The 12728-nt window shown below is 39.3% G+C and overlaps 1 protein-coding gene across 1 annotated transcript; it reads right to left on the bottom strand.

The window, feature by feature from the left end:
• Positions 1–3564: 3564 nt before the first annotated feature.
• LOC119537699 (olfactory receptor 52K1-like) lies at positions 3565–4718 on the bottom strand. Its single transcript, XM_037840242.1, has one exon. The coding sequence runs from the start codon at positions 4549–4551 to the stop codon at positions 3598–3600; it is 954 nt and encodes a 317-aa protein (XP_037696170.1). The 5' UTR covers positions 4552–4718; the 3' UTR covers positions 3565–3597.
• Positions 4719–12728: the final 8010 nt, after the last annotated feature.

Here is a 12728-nt window from a genome sequence, read left to right as displayed (position 1 = left end):
AGTAGTAGTAGGAAATGAAGAGAGGTTTTGGGGTAAGCTGAGGATACAAAAGCCCTTAGCAAGTGGAAGCTTGGTGTTTTCAAAAACTTTAAAGAAGGCGAGCTTGGAGGTAATATTGTACTCCTGAACAGAACCCGGGGGTATAAGAAAGAACAAAGCCTATAGGTCCTGTTAGGCCTTATTAAAGATACTAAGGGCAATGGAAGGTCGTCAATGATTTTAAGCAGAGAACTGAAACATGATCAGACTCTCATTATAAACATATCACGCTAGGAGAATGCATTGTAAGGGGTTAAGCATAGATGGTCGGTGAACTTAGGAAGGCAGCGGCAGTGATGTCCAGAGAGGTTCGGGGTTATGACAGGGGAATGGGTAGATAAAGTAAGTATCTTTGGGGATGAAGAAATCAAGAATCTGAAAAGCCAGAGAGCTCAGTAGGTTATCCACACAAACACTGAAGCCTCTCCACAGGAATGTTGGTAGCTGAAAATTAGCATGGAAGATTTTGACCAAGTCATGATTTGATGAAGGGAAGTAACCAGGAGAGACAAAATAACAGAGAGTGTAAAGGATGACATGCATGAAGAGACTGAGCTTCAAAGAACCACCAGTCCATGCTTGTATTTCTTTAAATCATATTTTTAATTATAGCGTATAACATTAATACATAGAAGTGATAACTTCACAAGGGCAATTTAACAAGTACTTAGAAAGCAAATTTCAAAGAATGTTGTGGGTTACAGTTCCACAGTTTCAGTTATTTCCTTATTATGACATATAACATATATACAAAAAGGTACTATCTTTCAAACTATGATTTAACATGTAGTTATTTAGGAAATTTCCAAAAATGTTATGTTACAGCACCATAGTTTCAGTTATTTCCTTATTGTGAAATAGATGTTTGTTTTTATAGGAAAGAACTGAAAATCACATTTAGGAACAAGACACTGAACACATCATCAAAGCAGAGGCGAAAGAAGTGCAAAATAAATGGCCCCCACTTAGGAGGAAGCATAGTATTTTCTTCCTGAGTAAAAGGGGAATAATGATAGCACAAGATTCATTTTCTGACCATTAAATGAGAGAGTGTATGTGCAAAGGTTTTAACTCAGGGGCTCAAGGCACAATGGAGTAAAACCTGAACACACAGGAACTGCTCTTTTTCTCAGTATTTTCCACTAATACAAGATATTCAGACTAAGATTATTCAAAACTTATTTGCCCAAAGCACTTAGAGACCTCTAAGCCCCTTGGTGATAACCATCACTTAGTCCTCCACCCACCTAAGGAAAATCCCTCTCAATCCTGAGTCATCTCCTCCTTCTCTGCACATCTTTGCTTCACTCCCACCATGGAGCAGGGGCAAGGGTAGAATAGATCCCCACTTTGGATTCCTACTTTAAAAAGCTATATTCTTGCCAATAATATCAATAATATTGAATACAACAGTAATAATATTGAAAATAAACATTTAAAAGAGAAAAAATGGGAACGTATGGTATGGCTTAAGGTAGAAGCCACTAAGAGGCAACACTAGAGGCAGGCTCCTCCTGGCCCCATAAGTTTAGCCTGGACCCATCCACCCGTAGCCCAGGCCCATGATCTTCTGAACCATGGTCATTCACAGCATCCCTTTAACCCAAACATATCCATGTCCCACCACTGCCACTCAGCCCACAATGGATTAATCCTCTTTTATCTACAGGCCTTTATGACTTGGAACCAGTTTCTACCACAGCACTGTCACATTTTCTCATAATTCCTATATTTTCAAATTGTTCTCCCCATTAAACTCAGAGCTCCAGTAAATCCAGAGCCTGGTAAATACTCAAAATACAGAAGAAAATATTGAAGAAAAGAAGTAAAGGAGAGAAAATGAAAAAAAGAAAAGTGCCATTTTTCTTTCTGTTTGTTCGATACTTACACACAGCATTGAGTCTACCTTGTAACAGTAATCATGCCAATGCCTCTGCACTGTGTCTAAAATACCACTATGTGAAATAACAGCTTTGAAACACTACATTTAGGTGATATTAGTCCTGATATTGGTGGTAAAGACAGTAATGTTAATAGTAGTTGCAATAGCAATGGTAGTTTTGTGACAACAAATGGCATACTACAATACAGATCTTCAATAATGTATAGAGTGCTAAATGCACAATATTTAGGGTGGTTTATGTATTCATACATTCAAAAACATATACTATATTAATGTGCTTGATGAAGAAATATGCTAATGATGACACAGCCCATTTAAAAATGAGATCTATTTATTCAGCAAACATATCCGTATATGTATATAAAATAATTATTATTATTTAGATAGCCTATCATGCCAAGTATTATGCTAGGAATACAACAGAACACACCATCTAGTCACAGTGTAGGACAGAGATTATTCAATAAAAATATATATAATTATAAATAATGATGAATATTGAAAGAAATACATACAGTGCTCTGAGAGCAGGAAACAAGTGACCTGATCTACTTAGAAAAATCTTCTCCAGGGAAGTGAATTTGGAACTGACTTTCAAGTCAAGTAGGGATGGCAGAAATAAGGACAGGGAGATACACTCCAGTCAGGAACAACCCAGACAACCCATAGTTAGAGGAAGCATACACACTTGAGAAAAGGCAAGAAGGATATTTAGGTATATTAACAACATATAACACTCAGATAAACTACTATATTGCAAGGATACATCATAATTATAACACACACAAACACATTAAAGTGAGTGCAATGGTGGCAGGTGGGGAGGCAGTAAGCAAGACAGTTAGGAATGAGGAGAGAAAATAAACAAAACAAGAATTAGAACAATAACTATTGTGTGTCACAAATTTAGCAGTATGATTAACTCAATCTCTAAACCTGAGACTAAAAACAAAGAAATAAAAGAAGACATTAATCTCAGGGGTTAAGATATATAACACCACAGAAGTCATAGATGTCTTCTTTCTCAAAAATAGTCTAAAATCTACATAGAATGAAGAAACCAACCATTATTTGCAATTCTGGGGTCAGATCAAGCATGGATATTTTAAAGAGTTTCTCCCATAAACTTTAAACCATAAATTATGTCCACAGTTTGTCACCCCTGCTTCTCTGAAGTCAAAATTTCTCTGGTAGAGACGGAAGACCCAAACCCACAGACTGGCTCTGTGAGCTTCATGGTGGAGGGAATTTCTTAATGTCCTCTCATCTGTCCAAATAAATAGGCTCCCAGTTCTTCTATCCCTTCTCTGAAACTCTTAAGTCACTTGAATCCATGTCAGTTAAACTCTTAATTAGTTCTTAATTACCTGATACATTTATCTTATCAAATCAAGTAAATCATAAACTTTTAGAAGGGTATCAAAATAATTACTTGCTAATCGATGAAATGACATACCCCAGCCCTTCTCATTCTCCATCACAATATCTAAACACCCCAGGCCTCAGAAGAGATTTCCCAACTTCCCCAAACACTCTCCGCAGAACTTGTTTGCTCTCCCTTCACTGTCCCCACAAGGTGAATGATCTGGGCTGTGGGTGTCTCGCCCCACAGGGGAGTCACTGGCTCCTGAAGTCCTAATGGATGGGAGCGACCCTCAAGTGGGATCAATTCGTTTAGGGCTCAGGATTTTGACCAGCCGCTCCTGGATCTCCTTGGTCTTAACCCCATAGACAATGGGGTCCAGTGCTGGAGGAAAGAGCAAGTAAAAATTGGCAAGGATGACCTTGGCAGCAGAGGCTGTGGGTGGTCCAAAGCGCTGCATGACCACAGAAAGAAAACCAGGTCCATAGAAGAAAAGGATGACACAGACATGAGCTGTACATGTGCTGCCTGCTTTAGCACGTGCGTCAGGTGAAGGAAAATGCATCAGAATCCTCACAATCTGTCCATAGGAGTAGGAAATAAAGGCCACATCCCCCACACCAAGAAACATGGCCACGGCAAAGGCATAGAAGTTGTCCACAGTCGTGGCCCCACAGGCCAGCTTCACCACAGCCATCTGCTCACAGTAGGTATAGGCAATAATGTGTGAGCCACAGTAGGGCAGCCGATGGGCCAGGCTTGGAAAGGAGATGGTTAAACCCACACTTCGCAGCACCACCAGGCCTCCAACCTTAGCAACCACCACTGGGGTAAGGATGGTTGCATAGCGCAGTGGGTTACAGATGGCCACAAAGCGATCAAGGGCCATGGCCACTAGCACGCCTGACTCCATGGCAGAGAATGCGTGGATGAAGAACATCTGGGAGAGACAAGAGTGGGAGCTGATGGCTGTAGCACCAAACCAGAAAATGGACAGCATCTTGGGCAGCGTGGAGAAGGAAAGGACCAGGTCAACAAAGGAGAGCATGGCTAGAAAGAAAAACATGGGCCGGTGAAGACTGTGCTCTGTCTGGATGAGGAAAAGCAGGACACCATTCCCAGTCACCGCCAAGAAGAACATGAAGCAAAAGGGAAGTGATATCCAAATGTGGGCAGCAGTCTGTCCTGGGATGCCAGTCAAGAAGAAAGTATGTGGGAACGGAGGAGAATCATTGGAAAGAATCATGGTCACCACATCACTTAGAACAGTGAAGGACCACTGCAAAGAAAGGCAGGCAGGTTAGACTCGGTGATATAGAGGTTGGAAGTTCAGGGGATACAATCGCAACTAATTCCGTCATTACCTCCACCAGTACCACCACTCTCCCCTGCAGGTTCAGAAAACAGCCAAAAGTAATTTCCTGTTTAATCAATATTTCTGCAATATCTTCAAAGCAGAAGAGGCAAGTCACATAACCTGCTATATGCATAATGTGGGTTAATCCACATAACTAGATTTAAATAGAAGCCCAGGAACTGTCATTAAATAAAAACCTTTCACATCAAGCTCACATTCCCAAATCCTCTGTGCTGGTCCTTGAGTTAATCAACACTGACCTCAGAAGTTCCCCTAATCTTATTCCGAATCTGAAATCACCCAAAAGCCTAACATCTAAAAAATACTTTAATTTGGAGACATCTCACACTTCCAAATTTCACCTAATTGCCAAGGTTACAGCATAAATGATATCTAATGACTCCAACATTGATCAGGCTCTTCCATGGGTAATTCCCCATCCATTTCACGAATGTACATCTAGTTTCTCCACCCAATATCTTAATGGTTGATGGCTTCACCACCTCCTTTATCTCCCTCTCTTTCAAGGTGGCCTGGTACAGGGCTCAGCACAAAGTTCAGATCTGTGGTGACCTGGAATAGAAACAGAAGCTCTTGGAAATAACAACAATGTGAAGGCCAAAAAATTCTAGATCATAGCCACCTTATTGAGAGCAGGGGAGAAACTAAGAAAGCATGCCCTTGAGCTCTTTTCAAGTTATCACACTATGAAGTGTACAAAATTGCTCATGCCTCCAACATTTACTGCACCCAATACCACCTTTAATACGTTAGAAAACTGAGGTCTAGAAAGAAGTAAATTACCCAGGGTCACAGATCGAGTTAGTGACAGAATCAGAGCACAACTCACATCCCCTGACCCCTAAGCTAGGATATCATCATCCTATCTCCGTGTTACCAGTGGAAGCTGCAGGGCTGGGGAAGAACATCCAGTGCTGTGTGGACATGGAGGGTGGGCAGCCCACAGGCTGCAAATAACAGGAAAGATATGGAATGATTTTGAGATTACACATCTCTCCTACAGACCCCAATTGCTCCAGTAACACAATCCTCTCATGTGAGAGAGAAACACGAGGACAAAACAATACCTTGGTCTAGGGTCTGAGAGGACTTTGGAGTATAAGGGAAGTAATCATATTCCAAGTAGAAAAGGTGCAGCAACGTTCATCTCACAGTCCCAATGACAGTAAGAAGAGCTCTCTAAGCAGGAACGAAGGGAGCAAAAGTGAGCCCAGGAGCATGGCCCAAGAAAGAAGAAACAGCACAGTTTTAAAATGGCCAAGGAAGTTTTGCTTTTCTCTCCGAGAACAGCTATGCAATTATTTCCCAAACCTTTCACCATGGTGCTAAGGAAAGTATATGATGACAGCAGAAGGCAGGTGACTGGGAGAATGGGAGGTGTGAGTGAATCTCTTAGTTTTGGTGTCATGGAATAAATAAACTCGAGACCAGGAGTCAAAATCCTGCTTTGGGATACCATTTCTGCCACGTGTCAGCTCTGTGACCTTGGGCAAAGCATTAACCACTTTCAACCCTTATTTACCTCTCTGAGATTGAGAGATCCTTTGGTTTGGCGAAATATGACCAGATACCTTCATCCCATGAGAGAGGAGCTGTCAAGAGTCATGGCTCTGATCACCTGAGCACATGCTTCAAATTGTCCTTGAAGTCCCTTTCATAAGCATCTCCACCACCACCACCCTCCCCCACCATACACACAACCTTGTGGGACATAATGGTGTCTTCAGAACAGTATAAGAAATCATTGCACCTGATATAACAACTATCCCCTCAGGATCCAGCAAATGTCCTTCCTTACATACTTGTGCCTCAGCGAAAAGTCTGACCCAGTAAGCTCAGCAACTCTACCCCTATCAGTGAGGTAGGTAGATGGAGGCAAAAGGACCCAGGAATGACAGGAAGTTTGACTGAAGGTTTAGGTGCCTCCATAAATATTTCCTTATAACTCACCCTATGGGCTTCAAAGAGAAGCAGGCTTCCAAATAAACTACTGTTGACCGAGGACTGGAAAGATGTTTGCCTGCTTTGGAGTGAGGATCTCTCACCAGATCTCTCCCTCGTCCATATACCACCAAAGGTCCAGATACACCCTGAGAATATACACAGCATCTCTCTTAATTCCAATTTTCCCTAATGGAAGTGAAAGCAAGCAACTGCACCTCAGATAACCTATCAGACTGTCCAGATCTGGCACGACTAGAGGAAAGTTAATTTGTGGATGGAGTCTGTACGTATCTCTCTTCCTTGGGCCTACCCTTGGTCATGACTCACCAAAGAACTGCACTGATTGACCTACAAGGCGATAAGAAGTTAAACTACCAGAGAGGTTCCAAGAACAGGGTATTTAATGGGTACCTTTTCAGACATTGCCTGTTGGGACCCAGGGTGAAGCTCCCACTACACAGACACCAAGTAGTATTAGTACTTCTCTCCTCTTCAAACAAAGTTCTAACAAGATCTGTTCCTCTTATTGGGGCCCCAGGGAGCATCCCTAGCAGGGAATATTTTGAACAGCATACTCCAGGGTTGCCTTACCAAGAGAGGAGCCAAGGCACTGCAGTCAGGAGAAAGGAGAGGCTTCCTGTCAAGGGGAATGGGGCAATAATAATTTAATTTTTATTCATGCCATCAAAATATATAAAATACTCAAGGATAAATTTGATAAAGTATATGTTACTCCCTTCACTTGAAATTAAAAAAAAAAAGTTGCTGAGAGAAATTAAAGTTAAATTAATGGAGAGAAATACCATGTTCATCTATTGGAAAACTCAAGATAACAAGTCTCCCCAAATTGATCTCTATAGTTAATGCAACCCCAATCAAAATACCAGCTGATATTTTTATTTTGAAAACTTAAAATAGTGATTCTAAAATTTATATGAAATTCAGTGACACTAGAATAACCAAAATAATTTTAGAAATAATTCAGAAAATTATCCAAATTGGAGGGCTTACATTATCTGATTTCAAGACTTGCTATAAAGCCTATAATAATCAAAACAGTTTAGTATTGACATATATATCAATGCAACATAAAGGAGAGTCCAGAAACACACCAAACATACATAGTCAATTATTTTTTTAGTAAGGTGCCAAAGTAATTCAATGGGAAAAGGATAAACTTTTCAATAAGTAATGCTGGAACAATTGGATATCCATATGCAAAAACATAAGCTTCAACCCATCACACAAAAATTAACTTGAAATGGATCTTAAACCTAACGTAAAAGCTACAACTATGATGATTTTTTCTAGAATAAAACAGTATAAAATCTTTGCAACCTTGTGTTACACGAAGATTTCTTACATAGGGCACAAAAGTAATGTACCATAAAGTAAAAATTGATAAATTAGAGCTCATAAAAATTAAAAACTTCTGCTTTTCATAAGATACCATTACGATGCAATCACTATGGAAAACATTTTGGTAGTTCCTCAGAAAGTTAAATATAGAATACCAGAAGACCCAGTAATCCCACTTCTAGGTATAATCCAAGAGAATTTAAAGCAAGGACTTGAACAGATACTTGCACACCGATGTTCATAGTGGGATTCATCACATTTGCCAAAAGATGGAAACAACCTAAGTGTCCACCAACAGATAAATGGATTAAAATAATATGGTATATCTCTATAATGGAATATTATCCAATCATAAAAAGGAATGGAATTTTGATAAATGCTACAACATGCATGAAACTTGAAGGCATCATGTTAGGTGAAATAAGCCAGACACAAAAGGACAAATATCATATGATCTCACAGATACGAAATAATTAGGATAAGCAAAATAATAGAATCTGAAACTAGAAAACAGGTTACCCGGGGACAGAGTAGGGGTAGGTAATGGGGAGTTAATTCACGAGTACAGAGTGTTCATTTGAAGTGATGGAAAAATTTGGGTAATGGATGATGGTCATGGTAACAACATTGTGAATGCAATTAACACGACTGAATTTTAAATTTAAGTGGTTAAAATGGGAAATTTTAGGTTGTATATATGTTGCCAGAATAAAAATATTTAAAAACCATAGAACTGTACAACATAAATAGTGAATCTTAATGTAAACTTTGGACTAGAGTTAATAGTATAATTCTAATAATATTGTTTCATTAATTGTAACAAAAGTACCACACATGCAAAGGGTTAAAGATAGGGAAAACTTCATGTGAGGGGGGAATATGAGACCTCTGAACTTTCACATGATTTCTGTAAACCTACAAATTCCATAATAAAATTAATAATAATAAAATCTAGGAGAGTCTAAGGGAGTGTAGTGAGGGTGAGAGGGGAGAGTGTGAGAGATGAGGTCAGCTCTTAGGGTATGAGGAATAAAAGACACCACTAGGGGAATGAAAAACAAGGCACAGACTAGGCAAAAATATTCACACTGCATGTGTATGACAAAGGACTTAAATCCAACATATATAAAGAACTTTTACAAAGCAATAATAAAACAAACCCAATTTAAAATGATAAACTGAAACAGACACTTCTCAAAAGAAGATATCTGAATGGCCAAAAAGCTCATGAAGCATGTAAAAAGATATTCAACATCATTAATCATGAGAGAAATGTAAATAAAAAAATGCAGTGACATGCCATGACAGATATATTAGAATGGATAAAATTAACAACACTGACAATACCAAGTGCAACTGAAACTCTCATATATTGCTGGTGGGGAGGCCACATACTACAACTACTTTGGAAAACAGTTCAGCAGATGATATTTATAAAAGTAACCTAACATTTACAATAAAATAGAGCAATTCCATTCTTAGACATTTACCCAAAGGATGTGAAAATATATGTACACTCATAGACTTGTAAATCAAAGTTCCTAGCAATTTTATTCAAAACAGCCAAAAATTTGAAACAAACAAAATGTTCATCAACAAATGAACGGAAAAAACTGTGGTGTTTTCATACAATGAAACACTACCCTGTGGTAAAATGTATGAACTTATAATACATAAAACATTTTGAGGAATCTCAAAAACATGCTGAGCAAAGAAACCAGACACAAAAGAGTAAAATTGGAATGATTCCACGTATATGAAATTCTGTAAAAGACAAATCTAATCTACTGTGATATAAAGGAGATCAAGATTTGTCTTGGGCCAGAAGTTATGTGTGGGAATTGACTCGGGAGTGGAAAAATGGAAATTTTACACTATATGTCTTCATTATGTTTGTGTTTACATTGATGCATATATTTGTCAAAACTCACCAACATTCACATAAAAAATTGATGCATTTTTTGTGAATAATTACATCTCAATAGTGTTTTAAAATAGTTGGTTATTTTCTTATAAATTTCTAAGGGCTTTTTAAATAATTTGGGTGGATATATTTTAATGAATGGAAGTTTTTAATTAAAAAAGATTCAAATTTTCTTTGTACTTTTCCACTAACTCTATTGAGTCTCAGAGATATGGAGACAGGAACGATTTTTAATCCATATACTTTTACAGACATTCTTGATATTCTGACTTATAAAATGTGGGCCTTGTCACTCAATGGATAAAGGTATTAGAAATCTGGGAATTAAGCTTCTTTTGAAATTATAATTTTCTACTTCAACACTACTCATACAGGAAGATAATAGGATAAGAAAGTGTCACTTCAGGCCAATAAAGTATCATTTTTCAAGCACCCAATCTCCAAAATCTCTCCAGATCTTTTTATACTTTCCTTCTCTGCTATATGTTTTTAGGTTTCCTAATGCCACTGAATCTTTTTTTTTTTCAGATGTTGTGCCACTGTTCTTAATCTCCAATATCCAGTCTGGATTTTATATCCCAGATGGTCTCAACATACACACACACATATATATACAAGTTTTAGCATATGCTTTCCAACCTCATGAATCAATCTTGGGCCCTGAAAGGAACAAATAAACAAGCCCACCCAAAAACCTGGGAACCCCTTGATAGGAAAGAGGGTATATAAATAAAGTGCTATAGAAATACACCCAGAAAAGTCTTAAATGATGGTTTGGGGTTAAAGCCCATTGGTAAAACAATAGTAGTGGGTGACATGATCAAGAAATAATGACCACTGAGAAGAGACAAGGTTGTGTAAAGAACACCGGGCAGGACTAGGAGTTAAGTGGTAACTAGCAAACAAAGAGATAATGAAGAGGTAAGAAGATGGCAAAGTAGGAACTCCAGGAGTCAGTCTCTCAACCAAAACAGCGGAACACTGTGCAGCATCCAAGGAAGAACTGGAGGAAGAGGCTGGTAATTTGCAGCATACAGCAATGAATTTCACCATCCCTGCAGTGGCTACTATCACCCATCCCCAGACTCATGGCAGGCAGCAGTGGGGACAGCAGCCCAGGATCCTGGTGCAGCTCACTGGTGCCAGTGTGGGATACAAGATCCAGTCCACCAAAATCTGGGGATGTGTGATCTGATCACTGATCACTGCTTTTGAACAGCTATTTTAGATTGCTGGGGGTTAGCACTAAGGATGGCCATTGTTCCAACCCCCTAAGGCAAAAGCTGCAGAGGAATCTTAAAGACCTTTCTCAACACTATGGAAAACAGTAAAAAGGCTACAATAACTTGGCAAGCATGGAACCAAGAAAACAACAGCTTCAAAAGCCATAGAAGCTCTTGGTGACCTACGGTCCCTCCCCTACTCTGTTCCCAATACAAGTTGGAGAAACCCTGCTCTCATTATGGGTCACTGGCCCTGTTCCAAAGAGAACAGAGTAACCCCTATGCACATACTATGTCAGAGCTGTATGTATCTGGTGGAAGTTTGAAAGGCTGAACCGAGAAACTTTTCTTGGGCTTGCTCTCCCAGAACCTGTCTGGGAGGTAAAGAAGCAGCTTATCGAGGGCCAAAGCACTGTAAGAAACAATCAAATCAAAGTAGCCAGGAGAAAAGACTACTGGCATTAAGTCACACAATAGAGAACCCAGGACAGAGTTGGTCTATTTCAAAGGAAGTAGAAGGGGCTTCCAAACTCCTGAAATCTGTAAACAGGGGAATTGCTGGGGCCACAAACAAGCACAACATTCAGGAAAAGAGGCAGGCTCCATGGCTGTATGGTTCCACAGACCCATGCCTCCACAAAGACTTACATAAGACAAAGAAAATCCTGCATTTCACATTTATCTCAGGCCAAACTTATTGCTAGGAGGGCTAAACCCTGAGAGAGACCACCAGCCAAATCAGACTTTGCAAAGACTATGAAAGATGCTATTAGCTTTGGATTGATTTTGGTAGCTCCTGGCACTCAAGGAAATCTCTCTCAAATCAATAATCTGGATCTGAAATTAAGGAACAGACAGCTTATGGACAAAAACCCCAGAGTTAACATTTTAAAATATTAAAATGTACAGTGTGCAACAAAATATTTCAAGACAAAGAAAGAAACAGGAAATGAGAGTCCATCCAAAAAAACCAGATAAAAATCCAGAAACCATCAGTAAAGAGGGCTAGACTTTGGACATAACACACAAAGAATTTAAAATTTTTAAAGGAAAACCTACATATTTGGGCACAGAATAAAAAAGTATTTGCAAAGTCCCCTTGAGGGACTGGAGAAAATGTGGAAATATTAAACTTCTCCCACTTGGGGAATTCCTGATATTCTCACAAGCACTGGGGCTACCTATTTAATAGGCCAAGTCCTCAATCTTGGGGCTTGCCCTTATGAAACTCACTCCTGTAAAGGAGAAGCTATGCCTACATATAATTAGGCCTAAGAGTCATCCCTAGAGAACCTTTTTGTTGCTCAGATGTGGCCTATCTGTCTAAGCCAACTCTGAAGATAAACTCACTGCCCTCCCCCCTAAATGGGACATGGGTCTCAGCAATGTAAATCTCGCTGGCAACATGGGACATGACTTCCAGGGATGAGAATGAGACAGGGCATCATGGGATTGAGATAGCCCTCTTGACCAAAAAGGGGAGGAGATATGAAACAAAATAAAGTTTCAGTGGCTATGAGATTTCAAATAGAGTTGAGAGGTCAATCTGGAGATTATTCTTACGCATCTCTTTTCAGTTTTTAGTGTAACAGAAC

The sequence above is a fragment of the Choloepus didactylus genome, chromosome 6 (assembly GCF_015220235.1).
Source record: "Choloepus didactylus isolate mChoDid1 chromosome 6, mChoDid1.pri, whole genome shotgun sequence".
Taxonomy (NCBI): domain Eukaryota; kingdom Metazoa; phylum Chordata; class Mammalia; order Pilosa; family Megalonychidae; genus Choloepus; species Choloepus didactylus.
This window is presented reverse-complemented; position numbering and strand designations above follow the sequence as displayed.